This window comes from Podarcis melisellensis (assembly GCF_964234715.1).
Source record: "Podarcis melisellensis genome assembly, chromosome: 2".
Taxonomy (NCBI): Eukaryota; Metazoa; Chordata; class Lepidosauria; order Squamata; family Lacertidae; genus Podarcis; species Podarcis melisellensis.
In genome coordinates, this window is record NC_138529.1 from 39,503,650 (window position 1) to 39,523,333 (window position 19,684).

Genomic DNA, 19,684 nt, shown 5'->3' on the forward strand with positions numbered 1-19,684 from the left:
TTAAAAGCATTTTAATGATCACTTTGGAAGCGCCCCTCCCTTTTTCATTGGCAGGCAACTCCCCTTTTACATAGGGGCTATATCCTGAGGCAAGGGACGCGGGTGGCGCTGTGGTCTAAACCACAGAGCCTAGGGCTTGCCAATCAGAAGGTCAGCAGTTCGAATCCCTGCGATGGGGTGAGCTCCCGTTGCTCAGTCCCTGTTCCTGCCAGCCTAGCAGTTCGAAAGCACGTCAAAGTGCAAGTAAATAAACAGGTACCGCTCCGGCGGGAAGGTAAACGGGGTTTCTGTGTGTTGCTCTGGTTTGCCAGAAGCGGCTTAGTCATGCTGGCCACATGCTCCCTCGGCCAGTAAAGCGAGAGGACGCCGCAACCCCAGAATCGTCCGCGACTGGACCTAACGGTCAGGGGTCCCTTTACCCTTATATCCTGAAGCACCACACATATAAGTGAAATCACATATACTGGGAACGCCATTGAAAAAGCCTGAAAACACCCTCTAAAGCTCTGGAACCCCCTAAAAAAAAACCAAAATCCGCCAAACTCCACCAGAATCATTCCCTCTCCATCTCTCCACAGGCCTCAAAAGGTCAGTGCAAAGGCTCGTGGGATTGCTAGATGCTGTTTTAGCACCACTTTTGCCAATTTTTGTGCTCGTTTAGGGCCATTTTTGCCTCTCTTCATGCCACTTCCGGGTTCGCAGTGGTGGACGTATGCCTTGAACATGCATAAATGGTGAGTTGCTTGTAGTGTTCATATTCACCATTCATCAGTTACAGTTTCCTTGTTTCTCCAGATGGAATGGGAGAAACGTATTTCCACAGCTGGCTGCCTCTGCTACTGGTCTGTATTGTCCTGAGGCTGCTCTTGGATGAAGAGATGGTTGGTGATGGTCTGATAGTCTTAACTCTTTCCTTGCTGCATTCCCTGTCTAACCCACTGTGCTAATGATTTCGTGATGCCAGTGCAGGTGCAAGGAGGGGATAGGGAGCTGGTGAAGTTGGCCAGGCTTTCCCCCAACTTTCTCATGTTGAGTGGGAAATGGCTTTAGGACAAGGGCAGCTAAAAGCAAGTGTATGTGCAGCAGATGATCACCTGAGGAGAAGATGAATTGAGTAAGGGAGACAGGCCTGTTCATCCTGATCAAAGGACTACTTTCCTAGTGGAAGAAGACTTTTATCAGCCCCAACCAGAATGACCAGTGGTCAGGGATGATGGGAGTGGTATTGTACTACCGAAACATATGGTTTGAAATGTAGGAAAAATTGATTTCCTAATGCACCACCACTAGGAAGAGCCTGAAAAGGTGAGTGGAGAGCTGGTTAAAAATGCCCATCAGATCAAATGCATATAGGTCACAAGTGACTCACCCATACAAAATGCAGCAATGCCAAAGCTACTTTCCTGAATCCCTGTCCATGGGTTTTTTCCTTTTCTTTTTTAAGAAAACATTACATTTTAAAAATGGATTTCTGTATTTCATGTGTGTGCAAGGAGCCTCGATAGTGCTCTGAGTGGCACATGTGCAATCACTTAATGTATCCTGGGCCGCTGAGAGATGTTTTCAACTTCACCACTGCATCCCTAAATAACTTCTGTGCTGCTGGAGCTGTGGGGAAAGCAATGTGCCTCTCATATCTGACCTCCTCCCTGAGCCCCTGTTCTGCCACCGTATCTATTTTAGGGTGAGAGCTCAGTGTTTCTTTCTCCTTCCTTAAAAGCCAACAGCTTCCCCTAACCCCCAATGGCTGCCACCTGTGTGTGGTCACGGTGTAAATCTTAACTTTTTTTTTTAAAAAAAAACCAGTTACATCCCAATTTCCTCCTTTATTCAAGTTACCAACTTCAGATACCCAGGGGCACAGATATACACAGAAACCTTGTTGGCTATAATGGGGCAAATTCAAGCCACAAAAGCTGTAGTTGGTATGTTCAGCATTTAAAGGGGGGAAAACTTCGCCCAAAGTGTGACCGACTGACAATTAGTAATGGGTCATTTCAGCAGAGCTGCTGATCAGGTGGCAATTGAAGCAAACTCTGCCCCATGAAGAAGCCTTATTTCTTTTTTTCCTCCTCTTGGAAGTGGCAGCAGCCCAGGACCCATCTGCTGCCTGCCAAGCACAATTGCAGGGATCTGCTCTCGCTCCATGGGGATTTCCTTGTTTGTGTGTGTGTGCTCCATCCCAAGTGCCAATGTTCCTGCTATCTCAGACGGACCCAGGATCAAAGCCCAAAGCAAATAACTCATTAGGCACAAGAGGCATCTGCGCTCTTAATAAGGTGGCATGATTAGTTGTTGCATGTCCCATCTGTTCTGGATCTTAAGGACACCTGTGGCAGGCTCCCTGAATAGCCACTGACAATGGTAGCTCTCCCCACGTTCCTTTGGCGTTTCCATACAATTTGGAGGCTTAGCTTGGTCAGAATCAAGTATACACTTCCAGAGTGGAATGCTAAATACATTACATCTGGTAAATGAGACACCATAGCCGCTAGAGGGCCATGAGAACTTGTGTCCTGGGCTTTTCAGACTCATGGGCTATCTGAAACCAAAGAGTTGCATTGGTTTGCAAGATGTGAAATATATTGGCATTGTTTTCAGCTCTCCTACCCCACTAGTATGAACTGCCTCTCCTCCACTACTCATTTTATCCTCCTTACAGTAGTTCAAGCTGAAAAATTGTGACTTGTCCCATATCAGCCAGTGGAGATGTGAACACTGGTCTCACAGCTTCTTAGTTCAAAACTACGAACTACTGCACCACACTGTCTTGCAATCCATTCTAGTAAGTGAGATCATGCTTTATTTTGAAAACATTGCCATTTAGATGCTGGTTCTGAATTGAAGGAATGCCTAAGATTTCAGAGCAACGCTAGAGATTTTCAATACTTTCCACAAACGGTGAACTAAAACAACAAGTGAGATGAAAAAATTGCTCAACTGTGTCTCCTTTCATCCTACTCATGCTTCCCAGTGATCACTTTAAAACACCTCCTTTGCTGTTGAATTCTCAATCAAATCTTAAGGTATTCAGTCTTGATTTCCTGCTACTACCACTCTGCTCCAAATGCAATACATTTTCCTTATTGAAAGTGGGTTCTCTTTGCAGCAGCCCATTCAAGATGCAATTTTAACCGTTCTGCCAAAGGCCATGTCGTCTCTGTTATGGAGACAGAAGAAGTGGAGTGTTAGAACCATCTCAAGGTGCTGGAGATTTATGCTAGACCGACTGGGGGCAAGGGTTGGCAAGACGGGGTTATGACTCAATAAAAGAACAAGCAGTGGCTTATGCTTCACTTGTTCCCTTCACAAAGGAGCTGCTCAAAGCGGCTTACAAATTCAAGCAAACAGAAAAGCAATGATCCAGCTATATAGGAAGGTGTGTTTGTGGCTGATGCACTTGAAAGAAAAGGCCATTTGCACTTAGATGGCCCTAACATACAAAAAAGAACAGTGTTGGACACTTCTGTAGGCGCTAGCCCAGAGTAAGCTTGCATCCGTCCCATACTTTGTTTTAAGAATGCAAATGTGTAAGCTGCAAAATGTGATGATCCTCTAGCTTTGATGGGAGCACAGGGATGCTGCCCAAAGTAAAGCTACTTGGAGCACAACAGGTATGCATCTTGGTGGTTCTTGTTTCTGTATTTCTTGGGCGACAACAAGCATACATGAACAAACATACATGAATTTTGACACAGTATACTTCCACAAGCAGAGTGAGTGATGTAGTGTGACCTTAGCCCCTAGAATAGCAGTTTGTGTGAACAGAGTAAAAGAATTAATGGCAAGAGTCAGGTCCTTTATTTAAAAAAAACAAAACAAAAAGAGATACCATCCTGTATAACCAAGAGAGCTTAGTCTGTCTTCCCAGTTTACCCAGCTGCTTTTCAAGAGCTTGTACCTTTTGATGAATGCTGCTTTCAGACCTTTTCCAGGGATCATTATGAGCTCGAGATTCTCTGCTGTTCCTCTAGCAAGACAACTAACTAACAACCACATTTGATCTACAGCATTTTGTGTAGCTGTGGAAAAGCTGTGAAACTCCAGGTGCTATTTGCCTCCCAACTCTCATCAGCCCAGCTAGCCCAATGATCAGGGATAAGGGGTGGTGAAGTCCAACAATAGCTGGAGATCAACTTCCCCTTCTTCATTTAGTGAAGCAATCTTAAAGATGTTGGTGTTAAGAAAAAAATCCCAAAGTTCTTATTAGGCCAACCAAGATGTCAAAAAAGAGTGTGCTGTATGCAAGCTTTTGAGCTCTCCAGAACTCTTCCTCAGGCTAGCTGGCCAAAGGGGGGCGGGGGAGAGACTGAGAAAACATCACTGGTGTTGAAGCATCTGATAAGCATCATAAGGAGTGTGGGAAGGAACAAGCATTAAACTGGCATTGCACTGTGGCCTTCTGAGGAAGAGAAGAAACACATAGTGGAGGCGTTCCCATCTCTAAAATAAGCTGATCTTCATAATCAAACTGCTATCTCCATAGCTTTCTTCCACTGTGGTACAGAAGTGGATTGGCAGCTTTGTTTTGGGATTGGAAGAGGAATCTCTATACCAGGCATACAGTGTTGCATGTTCACACAAACCTGAACTTATTGTAGTGTGATTACTACTATGCAGAGCGGTGGAATTCAAAAGCGATTGCTTCTATAGCAGCGGGTAGCGATGTTAATGTGACAGGTGACTAAAAGTTGTTCCTGTAAGAAGCAGGTGGTGTTAGTCTGGTCTAGCAACAAGTGGCCTGTGACTATACTCATGCGCTGGGAAGCATCATGCAAGTGCCTGCATGCAGTGGGAAGCATACAATTTGCTTTACCTTTACCTTTACGCTGTGCATGAAGAACTTAAACTGATGTGGGATCATCGCTTCGAAACACAAGCCCTTCAACCAAAACAAGGGCTATATAAATGACAGCATTGACTGATTTCAAATTAAACCCTGCCAAAGGTGAAAACCCTTTTATGTGTCTCTTGGCAAGTGAAAAGGGATGAGAGAGAGAGAGAATATCAAATAAATTTTGAAGGGGCATTTTCTCTGTATTGCTCCATAACCAGTGAAATAAATCCACATGCTTTCTAAGTGTGTGGAATTGACTCACATTTAAATCCAAACATAGACATCAGTAGAGGGCACAGAGATAGCAAGTTCCGAGGGCAAAGTCTTCCTATGGCAGCCAGAAGCTCAACTTACCATCTCTTTTACATACACATTGCCTGAAATAAACCTAAGATTCAGGAGTTGGGTGGGGGGAGAATCTGGGTTACAGAGTTGCTTCTTTCTATAGCAATGACGAATCCATTGCCTCTCAGATCATTCACTTGGACATTATCTGGGAGATTGTTTTAATTAGTTCATAGGTATAGACATATGACATAGGAACCATAGCAGAGAGAGGGAGGAAATTTAACTTTGCATGGTACCATTTCCCCATAGCTGGTGTTTTGCCCCATTAAACTTGGAAGAAGAATAGGGTGTCTACTCTATAGCACAAGACATGGATCTCGATACAGTACAGGCATTTGGTCCATCCATATGTTCATTGACGTGTGTGTGTACAACTCAACCAAGAATTGAGAGCATGTGAGCTTTCTGTCTGCAGATCTCCCAGCAGAACAGGGAAAGGTTTCCCATAGGATTCCTTGGCAATGCCTGGATAGTTGCTATTCCTGTTTCATTTGCTGCCTTCTGCCCTGCCTGCATCCAGTTACTCTATTTTAAGGATACCAGACGTTCTCGTTTCCCGGGGACAGTCCCCAGATTTACAAATCAGTCCCCTGACAAAATCCTATCATTCCTACTGAAGTTGAAAAGTGTCCCCGGATTCATTGAAAAACATCTGGTAACCTTACTCTATTTGTCTTTAACTCTCCCCCTCCCCCCCAAAAGCCAGCTAGGCCATTGAAGTCCCAGCTCACCCCTCCTGGCTGCCAATCTACTACTAAACAGTGACTTGGAGGCACACAGAACCAAAATCCACTGGTGCACATAACATATTACATGATGAGAGGAAAGGCTTAACTACTCTGCAAGTTAAAAATAACTTAACTGCCACTGTACTGAAAGATAGGCTATAACACACAAGCAGTCCCATCTCTGTGGAGCCATCATTGTACCTCGCCATGTGATGGAACCCCCCCAAAAATCACACAACACTTCTAATTGGAAGGACCAAGGGGCTGAGCTCAAAATACAGTCATCTTTTGGTTACCTTTATTACTTTACAGCTCTTTTCCTTCCATGAGAATACCAGTTTTAGATGGCAAATTAAATCACCTAGATTTAAGACCCTTTCTCTAGTATCTTGTGTCCTTTGGCCAAACATTTCTCCTGGAAGACACACTAACAAGCCACAAGCAGAATCTGTGCAAATCTCTCTGAAATCCAGAGTTTGGTCAAGTTTGCCACTTTGGAATTTCCTCATCTGCCCTCTTCTAGTAGCTTCGCTAACTACATGGGGCAGTTAGTATTTTGCCATTAGACCCAGGCAAGCCAATAAGCTTGTTGCTATCAAGAATCCTCCAGGATACCTGCAAATATCCTTAGAGGGGCGGAGGCAGATTTAGAGACCAGCTGAGTCCTCTGATTCCTGAGCTTTGCATTTAATTTGGTATGTTACAGCAGGATGCTCAGTGCCTTCTTTTTGCAGGTATACCAGCCTTGCCCTGAATGCTTTGTAGAGAGCCTTGGGCAGGCAAATACCTATTTCAACTTTGAACTCTGCTCTAGCATTTTGCAGCAGAGGGGCTTGAGGTAGCTAAGGCTGTAATCTCTTGCGCACTTTCCTGGAGGAAAGGACGACTGAACACAGCAAGCACCCATAGGATGCTGCGACACCTAAGTGTCTGTTCTCCTAAGATATATAATTGGTTAGATTTTGAGAAGCTAAGCAACTGTTCTCAAAATCTAACCTATTATATTTCTAGCCAGCACATGTTGGTGGGTTGATGAGCCGGGTGCCTGCGGCATATCCTGAGGCTCACAGATTTGAGGTTCAGATGCAGGCTGCATTCACATGGATGTTCACAGTACAGCTGAAGTTTATTCCCAAAGTGTCCATGCAATACAGCTGTAAGGTACTGCTCTAAGTACTTCTGTGTACCCAGGTGCTGCCCATTCTGGGTGCCCAAGTAAAGGTGTTGTTGTTTTTTAAATAAATAATTATTCACTCAGCTTCACAAGGACATCTCTCAGCAGCTGGAAAAGGCAGCAGCAAAAAGATCAGTCTTGGCACTTGCCTTTAAGGTAAGTACAGCGGCTGGGCAGCTAGCCCAAGCATTAGAGACATGATTTGCATGCAGAAAATCCCAGGTTCATGCCTTGGTGCATCCACTTAAAGTATCTCTAGTAGGAACACTGGGGGAAATCTGTTTGGGGGACCTTAAATAATTGCTGCCGGGGCCCCTAAAGAATACCCCCAGTCTACTTCCCTGAATTTTTAGCCTCTATGGGCAGTTCACAGGTGGAGATCATAGGAAAAGAGGGAAGCGTATTCTACCCATTTGCTCCTAAGAAGTACTCTTGCCTTTCAATGTTCTGGGGAATGAGCGCAAATGTATTTGGATAACAGCTAAACTCTAAGCCCTTGTTTGTAAATGTGATCAAATTAATAGTTAATCAAATCAAACCACTTTAAACGTATTGGGCTTACAGTATTTATGTTGTGATAGTTCTGCAATGAATATGAATACAAGGAGCTACCTTTTGCAAAATCAGACTGACTGGCAACAGCTCTCCATGATCTAGGTAGGGATCTTCCCAGGCCTACCTGCAGATGCAGGGGATTAAACCTAGGCCCTTGCTTGTGTGATTTCTAACAGACTAATCTGGCCTTTTTCTCACCATGAAGCCCAAAGCAGTATACATGTGGTTTCCATGTAGTCACCCAGGCACCAGCCAGAAAGAAACCCACTTAGTTCCAGCAACATGGTGGTAGTCTCATGTGCCTTCAGACCATACCCTTGATCATCTATTTTCCAAGTCTATTTACAGTCTGGGTGAGAAGAAACATTTCAAACAACAGCAGGTGTTCTACATCCCCTAGAGACTCTTACCTGTGCCTCTTAGGCCCCTGTCCCACAAAATGTTGGGCTATGGGCCCACCCACAGCCTTCCTCCCTAGCCTTACATGATTGGTCCATACCTGAATCCATCAGAATGTTCAAAGGGGAGTCATAAAGTTGCAGGTACTGAGCTGCACTCAGTAACTCTTGGCATTCCAGCAGGTGGCAGATGGTATCTTGGGGGACAATGAGCTCTGGGACCTTCTCCAGGATGGCATCTTCAAGGTTCTTGGGCTTCTGGAGAAGAAGTTAAGAACTCAGCGTCAGGTGAATCCCATGGTCTATTTGAAGATAGGAACACTGTGCTGGTGGGAATATTTTGCTGACCTGTCCTGTTTTATAACGCTTGGGTCACTTACCAGTCAGTGCAATAAAAGGGACAATGAAAAGAAAAATGCCATTGCATTAGAGGTGAAACTTAAACCAACCTTAATTTTTGATGGCATGGCATCAGCTTCCCAAGCTATTTGAGGAAGAGATGCTGTTGTAGCTTGCTGTTGTTCGAATGGGATTGTTTTGCATATTTTAATTATGGATGCTTATATTTTAATGTTTTAAGAGGAATTTTTTTTTTTACTGTTGTATTTTAATTGGGAGCATTTATGTTTAAAAGTCTGTGCAACTGGTTTTTATACTAGCAGAAGCCTAATCTGGCATTAAGCAGTATATAAATTACTACTATCGCCACCAACATCATCAACTTGGAGAGTTGTTGCCAGGCCTCCTTCAGCCACTCTTTCTCTCACTCCTCCGTGGCCAAAAAAAGCTCTCATCTCTTCTACGTGACCTCCATCATATCAGGCACTACTAGGCTGCATTGCAAATGGCTGGTGGCGGTCTTCAGTCTCTGTGCGTGCAGCGCCTGACATACTAATAATGCATGCTCTGCAGGTACCAAAACAGCGAAAACAATAGTAGAAGAGGCTAGGAGAGTGTCAGACCCATTCTGGCAACGGCTCAAGGGCCCATACCTTGGGGTACCTCTGCAGATGCTTGCCAAGTTTTAGGAGCGTGGTGAGGCACTCGCAGATGATAGCCTCCGTTGGCTCTTCTCGGGCTGCATCGTACTCCTGGTATCTCTCAGGCACATTCAGCACTTTGTAGTTCCACTGCTGGAAGAGTCGGGAAGGGAGATTGTGGGACATGACAAGGATCTTGGCATCCAGGACTAACACTCTGAAACAGAGGCCAAGAAATCACAGCTCAGAGCTTGCACTTTCTTTTGAAACCAAGAGAAAAACAACTATTTGGGGGGTGGGGTACCTCTCAGGACAGAAACAAAGGCAATGGGGCAACCAAACCCCCTCCACCCAGCAGCAGGATTTGGCCTGAGTCTGCATGCACAGCATACATTTAAAGTATGTCTCCATCCACAAAGAATCCTGTGAATTGGTAGCTTAATGGTGCTTGTTGCTGTGTGGGGGTAAACTACAGTCTGGGTGAGAAGAAACATTTCAAACTACAGTGGTACCTCGGGTTAAGTACTTAATTCGTTCTGCAGGTCCGTTCTTAACCTGAAACTGTTCTTAACCTGAAGCACCAATTTAGCTAATGGGGCCTCCTGCTGCTGCCGCGCTGCCGGAGCCCGATTTCTGTTTTCATCCTGAAGCAAAGTTCTTAACCTGAAGCACTATTTCTGGGTAAGCGGAGTCTGTAACCCAAAGCGTATGTAACCTGAGGTACCACTTTATCACATAATGCCATTTAGCAGAGTCGGAAGCGCTAAACAAATACATCACCACCATGAAAGGTTCTAACTCTAGCCTTCCTCTCATAGGCATTAAGGGATTCCTTAAGCTCCTTCGAAGAATAAAAGCTTCAAAAGCTGGAAACTGAGCCAAGCGCAGTGACATCCACAGAACCAGAGAGCTCCTGCAAGGTTGTGACACCCCAGGCCTGATGTTTTCTAAGGGCAGGTTCATAAATGCAAATATGAACTCTTGCCACTCAGTAACTCAGGCCAAACTACAGGTTCATGATGTGATTAACAATCACATTGTGGTTTTTTACAATTAAATATCATGTTGTAATTGACACCACAGTGTCAAGAGAGGCTTAACCCCCCCCCTTCCCAACTGCAATCTCCATAAAGGTCTCATGCACACTCACCCTATGTAGCAATTAGTACTGAGAGAAAACTTCCCATTGATGTCAATAGGAACTTTCCCCCCCCTCCTAATGCCAATTACCGTTTTTATTAAATCACAGCTGGAAAAGGATACGCTGATACACTACCACCACCACCCCACAAATGCCTAGTATTTTATTTTTAATTAAACCCACTACATTATTGCTAATCATGTCATAAATATAATGTGTAGTTAGGCAAAATGTTGAATGTTAAGTATTGCTTCCTTCACGTGATATGAAATCTGTTAAGCTCATTCGCATATAAAAAGCACCACAATACTTGAGTCAGGGAGAAGTAAAGATGTCAACTGCCCATCTGCCTCTCGGTACCAGAATATGTGTTATTAGTGTCTTTATCCACTACTCCTCCAAAAAAGTTTGGGGGCATCCTCCCTCATTCATCCTCAGAACACCCCTGTATGATAGACTAAGCCAAGAGTCCATGCAAGGTCCAAGGTCATGTAGTATGGCAGTCTATCAGGAATTGCTGGAAGCTGAAAGAAACAGTTCCTTTAGTGAAGCCTACAGAAACATTAGCATTGAGGGGTTCAGTCCTTGCATCCTACAAGATCAAAAGGTATATTTAGACTGTGATCTCATGCCTACTTGCCTAGGAGTAAGCCTCGCTGAACTTAATGGTGTTTCTGAGAGGATTGCACTGCTAGTATATCAGATCAAATCCTGTTAATCAAAATTGCTCTCCTGACAACCAGCCCTAGGCTTGAAGAGGGCGCATAATTGCCACCATCTGCTCACCTCTGCTGCTGCTCCATATCCCTCAGGTCTCGCAGGACAGCATAAAGCACATCACTGGATGACTGAAAGAAAAATCAACACATCTGGTTAAAAATGCAACCTAGCAATAAAGCAGGGGCACTCTTCTTGAACAAGTTTGCAGAAGTGCAACAGGCTCCAAATAGCCTGGGGGTTTTCGGATGGTTTGAGGGGAAAGAGCTAAAGCTCAATGGCAGAGCATACATTTTGCACAGGATCATATTAGAAACTTTAAATATCCATGTGCATGTGTGTGCGCGCGCACACACACAATAATAAACCGTAAAAAAGTTTTATTTTTCAAAATGGAACAAAACCAACAGTAAGATGAAAATAATGTTTATTTTTGTATACTTCCACTTTATCTATAATTGGAAAAAAATTCTGCTGCTTTTTCTAATTGCAAAGTCTTTGATCAGATCCTCAAAACTAATCTTGCATAACACATCTGCTTCTATACTTAGTAGAGATAAGACATCCAGCTTGCCTTGTTGCATAATTGTTCTGTTGGAATTTTTAATATAATTCAACTCAGAAAATGAACGCTCAGCTGAGTAATTTGTGACTATTAATGATAAAAACCCAGCAATGGAAAATTTCTCTGGTGTCCCCCTTCCCTTGATGCCCTAAGCACATGCTTATTTTGCTTAATGGTTATCCCAGTCCTGATTTTGCATGCAACCCCCCCCCCCCCAGGGAAAACTGCTCTTTAGTGTTCAATTGGAGCAAACAACAAAGTGGTTTTCTCCAGATTGACACTTGCTCTGATTGAGTACTAAAGAGCAGGTTTTCCCTGGGAAAGGAGTGGGGCAAGAGGGAAACTGCTTGGACCCATGCCTAGAAAGTATGGGTGACGCAGAAAACTGCTGGGAGCCATGCTTTTTAGGCACAGAACAAACTGAAGGGTGGACGAGCCCAGGCTTTTCAGATGGAAGTGAAAGCGCAACAAGTTGTGCTGTGTGTATTGAAGGAGCAGAATTGTGATGTAAGGTTTCCAAAACAATGAAAGAAGGGGCAAGACACAACAACTAACACATTTTGGAACCGTTGATCTAAAACTGGTCCAGATGCCAACTCCAGCTAAGGACTCCTAGGCTGTCCGTTGCCGTGGTTACGAACAGTGAGCGGCTGACTTCACAACATCCAAGGGTGTCTGATAACGAGAAAAAAGCAGGTACTGCCAAGGAGACTACCTCACCAATGGAGCCAACAAACATGAGAGATTCTGGAAAAGGAAGCCCTCTCATGATTTCCTTTGTAAGGCTGCTGAGCACATGGAGGAGCTGCTTTTCCAGAGCCACCGTCTCACCTTCTCATTCCTTGCTATGGCCCTTATCTCAATAATGCAAAGGGTACCATTTCAAGCACTGGTGGAAAGGGACTTGTGAGGAGAGGGCTCTGGCTGGGGGAAATGATGGAGTGGGAGGTGGTGAGAGAGGTGAAAGAGCAGGGTTATAATGCTTGGATCCCAGCTAATGCCGATGTGTGTTCTGTCATTTGGGGCAGGAGTCAATACAAGAGTAAATTCATAGACGGGCCATAGGCATGAAGGACTGATCCAGCAAATGATCCACGAAGGACTGATCCAGCAAACTCAGGACATGAGTGACACAGTCACTCATAACCTTGAGCATAATCATAGAATTGTAGAGTTGGAAAAGGACCATGAGGACCATGTAGGCCAACTCACTGCCATGCAAGAATCTTTTGCCCAATGTGGGGCTCAAACCCACAACGCTGAGACTAAAGAGTCTCACACTCCACCAATGGAGCTATCCCATGTAATCCCAACATATATTTCAACAGTGGGACCACTTCACCAAGAGACCTTACCTCCAGTATGTGTATAACATATGCGGGGTAGAGCAGCAGTAGGCCTGTGACCCCCTCGCTCTGGTAATAGGAGCGCTGAAGACTCGCAAACAGTTGTTCCCAGTACTCTGAGGAGAAGCAAGGCAGGATTGAATCGTTCTTGGAATAGCATGCCAACCCCCATACAGTGGGAACAGCCAGGTGACACCTGTTCCCCCGGCCTCTCAGGCTCGCCCATCCCCTGCCTTCCTTGCTGTAAAGCCAAACTAAAATCAGGCTTGCGAAATAGGAAAGAAAGGTGTGGGTTTGTAGAGCAGGAGGCCCAATGCCTGCAATCCTTTCTTAATGTCTGCATTTTCTTTAAAAAGCCCCTCTTTCTATTAATCTGAGAAAACCTATGAATCTGAAGCTCATGTTAAAAGATGGAAAGTATCCCAACACTTAACCCAATGACTCGGTGACAGCCCTACGAGGATTCTGCATTGCCTCTCTTCGACCGACCCTACAAAATTCCCTACTAATTTTCATTTCAGTGCTGCGCAGGTTAACACTTTACCTGCGTGTAACTTGCCTCAATTGCCTTAGCTAAAAAAAAGAGCATCTCATTTATGCTTGGTAGGCAAAAACAGTTTGCTGACTTTGGTTTGTACTCAAAGACACACATTTCGTCTTGTCCGACAGAATGCCTTCCCTTCTCCTGCCAGCCTGGGGGTTCTCCCAACCTTCTGGAACAGATTTGGGGAGGGGAGAGGGGAAGGGGAGAGGGGAGAAAGTCCCACGGCACTAGTGGGAATACTTGTGCTGGCTTCTGCAACTTAGTTTTATGCAGTCCTTTCTCCTATGTTTCCAAACTTGTGTGCTCCCCCCCCCCCGGCAGCCTCCCAAAGGCCTCTAATATTTGCCCCAGACACCAAGATGGCTAACAAGATGGCAATGGGCAGCCCATTTCATTCATTTGCCTCACCCCATTCTAGAACCTCTTGTGAATTATCTAGAAAGGTGAAGCAGCCAGCAGGAGGATGTTTCCTTACCAGCTAAATCCCTTTTGTCAGCCAGCTCTGGTGAGATCTTGGCCAGGAAAATCAGCCGGTGGAGAAGAGATTTCTAAAGGACAAACAGAAAGCATCTGTTATTGTAAGCTACAAAACTAAGGCATACTATCAGCTGTGTAAAGAGTTACATTTTGAGATAATATTTAAAACATGTTGTTTTTGATATTATTATAAAAATTACCATATTTTTCCGTGTATAAGACTAGGTTTTTTTCCTAAAAAAAGAATGTCCAAAATTTGGGGGCATCTTATACATGGGGGCCATATCCCCCCTCTTTTTCTTAAATCGGAGTCCCCCCAAATAGGGGGCATCTTATAGATGGAAAAATACGGTACCTTTCTTCTGTTATTAATCTCTGATTGTGACCAATAGAATCTCTTTGTTCTCCCTGCCATTTTTTGAAACATCTATTATTGCACATTCCTAATTATTATTTGTGCTTATGGTGATACTAGGGAGGTTATGGGGTCCCACTTTTAATGTCATTTGCTCCTACAAAGGTTTTGGGGCAGACAATAGCATGAGGTTGTAAGATTACCACAAACTGTAATTTAAGAAGAAGAGTTTGGATTTGATATCCCACTTTATCACTACCAAAGGAGTCTCAAAGCGGCTAACATTCTCCTTTCCCTTCCTCCCCCACAACAAACACTCTGTGAGGTGAGCGGGGCTGAGAGACTTCAAAGAAGTGTGACTAACCCAAGGTCACCCAGCAGCTGCATGTGGAGGAGCAGAGATGTGAACCCAGTTCACCAGATTACGAAACTACCACTCTTAACCACTACACCACACTGGCTCTAATTTAAGATTTTGCACTTTGTTTCTTAGTTTAAGAGAGGGTGAAATAGAGTTAGTGCTAAAAAAAAAAATTAATTTCCCTCCCCCTCCCTGCAATCTATTTTCTGCTTGACTTCCTTTGAGTAAACTAAGACATTTCACTCAAAATACTTATTCTGCTTGCATGATTAAGTATGCTCATGCATGAGCTCTTGTGAATGAAGCCTTGCTGCGTAGCCTGAAGTCTGTGTTTGTCTTATAATTAAATAGGCATTCATTATGACAGCCCTGACTAGTTGGGGCTGAGGGGAGTTGTAGTCCAAAGCATCTTTCTTCCACCTCTTTCTCCCCTCTCCGGAACCTGAGAGTGCCTATGATAGCAACGTCTCACACCAAATGTACACCTACCTGTGGATAGGACTCTGTGAATTGAAAACAGAGATGCTATATGTGCCTTTGTTGTCTATGAAACTCTTTCAATAAAAACCATTTAAAATCTGGAGGCACTTGGTTGGTGAAAGCAGACTTATAAACTCAGAAAAGGTGCTTGCAATTTGAACCTAAGCAAGCTTATTTGGAAATAAACCCCACTGAGTTCAGTAGGAATCACTTCTAAGTACTGTAGATATTTATATTGCCGTCTTAAACTTGCTTCAGTCTCACATGGCCACAGCTGTCTGTGCATTCGTAACTCCAAGGCTGGACTGCCCTTGAGGTTGGTCCACAGGGCAGATGTTCTCCACCCCTGCATTGCAATTTTTCAATTGTGTTTTTCAATTTCATGTGTCCAAGCAAGACATAGCCCATTTTCATCTTGTGTACATTTAAATCCACCAATAAGTGCAATTTAAGTGGCTGGTTTTGTTCTCAGAAATGTAGAATGCTAAAGATCAAAGGAAAATGGCCCATGATGTAACTTACCCTCCAACGTTTACCAGGTGAAAACAGAATGATACGTTTTAGATAAGAAAATATTTGGTCACAATGCAGCAGCGAGCAAGTTATGTCCACTAATCCATGGCTCACTTGCCTCACTATTGCCATTTGGAAACATTTAGTATCAATATTGCATTCCCTGTACAGAACACTTTTCATTCAGATATCATACCTTTTTTAAAAAAAATAAAATAAAGATGAGCTCCACACTAAGTTCACTTCCAATTGCTATGGCTTCCAAAAAGGCTGCCTGCTGAGCCATATTGCTGCAATTCAATTGGATGCAATGCTTGAATATTTAGGCCTATGCTTGGAATTAGGACACCTACTAAGAAAATAGGCCCTTCACTTACCAGTAATAGGAACAGCCAGACTGCATGTTACAACACTGACAGGAGGGGCATAGATGTGTGTTTGAATATGTGAGCATAAAGGGTTTGATTTTCTCCTGGTAGGTCACTCTGCTTGGAACCATTGAGGATACACTGTAGATGTCTCACAGAAGACATGGGCCACAAGAAGTAAACCTCTGCCACTTCTCCAAGTGATTCCTTTTTGTTCCAATCTCAGAAAAGTAGAGGATGAGTAAGTGAACAGTGAACATCACTCGAACAGGAGGTTTTGATGTGCTCTCCTGAAACTATCAACTTTCACCTGCTTCTAGGAGGGATAAAACAAGGGCAGCGACTGTGTTGATATCAAGCAAGGGCTAACTGGGTCCCAAGAAGCAGACTGGAAGAGCAACAGATTCTAGTGGCCCAGGACCCATTTTCATCAGGGGTACAAAAAGATGCTTTCTAAGGTCTAATATTACACCACACAACTCATAGTGGGCAAAACGGACACACACTTACAAACTGTATCCACAAAATGTTCATTCAGCAGTGTCATTTTGGACACAGGTATCAGTCCCGCGCACCCCCCTCACTCCACCCAAGCTATTGCTCACAGCTAATATATCACACACTCGAGCCCTGCTCTCTCTCTCACACACACACACTCACACACACCCTCAGCCACAGTGAGGAATTAAGCAGGTACATGGAATCCCTGATCTAGAGTACTCACTGTTTCCTTTGTGCCACTGTGCACTTTTTCATGGAGGAGCTGATCAAGTAAGTTTGTTCTCTCTTCCTCAGATGGTGATGCTTCCTGCTTCTCCCACATCTCGCTCTCCTTCTCATAATGCCCCTTTCCTGAGGCGCCTGCTTTAAACCTTGACATAGTGGCCTGGCTTCTAAAAACCTGATTCTGGGAGATGGAGCTTGGGGAGCTTTGAATAAATCATAGAAATCTATCCAGATAATGTTACACTCTGCATCAACCGTGAGGCAGTTCTGGCCAAACAAAGCTGTTTGTTGACAACCGTGGCTCCTGGTGTCTTAGGAGCAGTGTCAGGCATGCACATTTTTCTCTCAAAGGTGCATTGTCTTTTGGCATTTGGCATTGGCAGGCTAGCTGAATGGGGCAGCCGTTGCTCAGGCAACACTTGACCTCTAACAATAACATCTGAGCCTTGTGGTGACATTTCAAAACTTATGGGCAGGCAGGAGCTATTCTTTTGGGAGTAGAAGTTGGGCTGTTACCTGAGATCCGTTTTTTGCTAAGTTCACCTACAGCAGCATTAACAGGGAGGGAAGACATATTTGTGCCAACAGTGGCAAATTTCAGCCATGGAATTATAATGTACGTACCAATTATTTTTGCACAGAAATGCAAATCTAAATGGTAACATGAAGCAACCAATCTGCTGGCCAGTCAGAAGTTGGGATTCTCTAATGACACACAGCCACATTTCAATGCACTGGCCAGAGACACACTCAAGCGCTAAGGAGTCTTTCACACGTGTAAATAAGCATCCTTCTGTCACTGTCCCCCAAGAAAGTACAGATCTTTTGATGTACTCCATCAAAATATTGGAGGGTCATTCACAGTGTTTTCCCCAAAATGAATAAACAAACAAAATATATATTCGCTTAATTGCTCCAAATGTCTCCAATTTTTGCTCACTCAGCAATGTACACAAGTTGGTTTTTTTCAAAACAAAACAAAGAAACCATGACTTCTTACAGAGACTGCCCACAAACTATGGAATTTGTGACCAAAGTGGGTGTGCACTTATTTGCAAACCCTCACAAAACTTACCTGGTTTCCAGTGTAGGTGCTGGAAAAACAGAGGTGCTACATGACAGTGTATGCAGCTCTGGGGGCTGGAAAACAGTGAAACCTACGTTTGGCACCCAAGATTTCATAAGAATTTGCTTCCTACATCAAGAGGAAGTGCAGAACATTCCATCATCTAAGAACATCCATGACTTTCACTTACAAATCTCCAGTAAGTGACAGCAGTAAGTGACTAAAGCAGAATGGGCCTGTGCAACAAATAACATTTGAGAGGGACGAAAGACCAGGAGCTGACTTCAGTTAAAGAAACTTGTCTAAATTCCCCCTTTTTTCAAACAGCCAAAAGGGTTTTATAGCTAGCCCTATTTAAAGCTCCCTCACATGTCCTTAGGCTCCCATAGGGAGTTTGGTGAATATGGGGCTGGAGGAACCCTGGAAGTATCTCTCCCGCTCATCCCAGGCACAAACCTTCCCATCCACTCTCCGCTTCTCCAGCCGCAACTGATACATTGAAGTCCTCTCTTCAAAGGTGAAATCATCCGTGTGGTATAAAAAGCTGCTGGCTGCCTGGGAGGACGCCATAGTTCACTGTGCTCCTGCTGAAGTTGCTAGGCAATGGCTTAACAAAAGAGCCCCTAGGGAGTGGGAGATGGCTCACTCCATCCCCCATGTCAACAAAGCTCAGCCTGCAGCAGCCTGGTAAGGGGACGCTTACATTCGGCCAGAGACACGGTTGTGCCAGCAAGTTAATGAGTCCAAAGTCATGCTCTCCTGCACGCTTAAGAACATTTTCCAGGGAGTCTGGGAAACTAGGGCTGTCATTCAGGTGTACAGCTTTCTCTTCACAGATGTTGGGGATAGATAGATAGAAACACACTAGGCAGAAGCAATGAAAGCCTAAGACTGAATGCCAACACCCTCTGAAAGAACGTCTGCACAGCAGCTTGCTTTGTAGCTCTAGAAAGGACTGTGCAGCGAGGGCCCCACACCAGCAGTATAAATTGGATTCCGCAGGCTGCGCTGCTTGCACAAGCATCATAATGACACACTTCTGACGCATCCCTCTTTTGCGCTCGCTCTCTCTCTCTCTCTCTCTCTCTCTCTCTCTCTCTCTCTCTCTCTCGTCTCCTTGCAGTCTGGGTTCTGCTCTCTGCACTCCATTGAAGTGGAACTCTCCAAAATCACCAGCCACCTTAGACACTGACAAATCCAAAGATCTCTGTCCTAATTCTCCTTAACCCCTTTGTGGACAGCGGATCACCTACTCCTACTCAATTCCTCCCATGCCCTAGGTTTCAGTGACCAGCCTCGTCTTGTGCTCTTCCCTGCCTACATTCACCCAACCTTTCTATGGGGTGGTTTGTTTTTCTGCTTCCACACCCCCCCCTCCATTGGGGTCCCTGGCAGGGGGTGTGTGAATTTATTATTATTATTATTATTATTATTATTATTATTATTATTATTATTATTGCCTCTATCATTTCTCTACACACTGCCTCCTGGAAGTCTCTGTCAGATCACATGGCTTTGAGTATTACCCCCATACTGATGGCTTCCCAGCTCTACCTCTCTAATCCAAAGCCTTCTCTCATCATTCCACCCCACAGTGCTAACTATCTGTCTGATTATTTCATCATTGTCTCACACTAAGAGTAGACCCAGAAGTTAATGGACCTTTCAGAGGCAAGAATATGCAGGCATATCTGGTTGCTTGAGGTAAGAATCCCGTATGAAGTGGAGCCACAAGCAAGGCAACTTAATAGCAGGAACTCGGATTCCAGCAGAACATCAAACATTTCACATCTAAGACAGCTCTAGTTTGATCATTCTGGTGTGTAGGAAGGAGCTCCAGGAAATGCACAGAGTTGCCCCCAGAGTCCATTTTATACTGTGTACTTTATACATTTAAAGGCTTCGAGAAGAATGCTTCAGAACCCATTTCCAGCATATTGGAACGCAAAAACCGAAATTACCCCTCCCCGTTGCCAGAACATCTGAGTGAACAGACAACCTCTGG

At 44.3% G+C, this 19,684-nt stretch overlaps 1 protein-coding gene across 5 annotated transcripts; it reads right to left on the minus strand.

Moving 5' to 3' along the window:
- Positions 1–2,770: 2,770 nt before the first annotated feature.
- Positions 2,771–19,609, minus strand: LOC309360797 (testis-expressed protein 47-like). 5 transcript variants are annotated; one of them, XM_081895690.1, is made up of 8 exons: positions 16,612–17,287; positions 13,809–13,881; positions 12,799–12,905; positions 10,948–11,009; positions 9,033–9,237; positions 8,142–8,298; positions 4,823–4,882; positions 2,771–3,160 (listed from the first exon to the last, which is right to left on the minus strand). In XM_081895690.1, the coding sequence occupies exons 1-7, from the start codon at positions 16,765–16,767 to the stop codon at positions 4,845–4,847; spliced, it is 798 nt and encodes a 265-aa protein (XP_081751816.1). In that variant the 5' UTR covers positions 16,768–17,287; the 3' UTR covers positions 2,771–3,160; positions 4,823–4,844. The 5 variants fall into 5 exon arrangements, with proteins under 5 accessions (XP_081751816.1, XP_081751817.1, XP_081751814.1 ...); XM_081895691.1 differs by lacking the exons at positions 4,823–4,882; positions 16,612–17,287 and adding an exon at positions 18,136–19,609; XM_081895688.1 differs by lacking the exon at positions 4,823–4,882.
- Positions 19,610–19,684: the final 75 nt, after the last annotated feature.

What these genes read in the sequence shown, in the direction of transcription:
- LOC309360797 (XM_081895688.1), bottom strand. Translation starts at nt 16,767, where the DNA reads ATGTCAAGGTTTAAAGCAGGCGCCTCAGGAAAGGGGCATTATGAGAAG. An exon ending in ACAGTGGCACAAAGGAAACA is followed by an intron (nt 13,882 to 16,611) that starts GTGAGTACTCTA and finishes TTTGTCCTTTAG; the next exon opens with AAATCTCTTCTCCACCGGCT. An exon ending in ATCTGCAGAGGTACCCCAAG is followed by an intron (nt 8,299 to 9,032) that starts GTATGGGCCCTT and finishes CTTCTTCTCCAG; the next exon opens with AAGCCCAAGAACCTTGAAGA.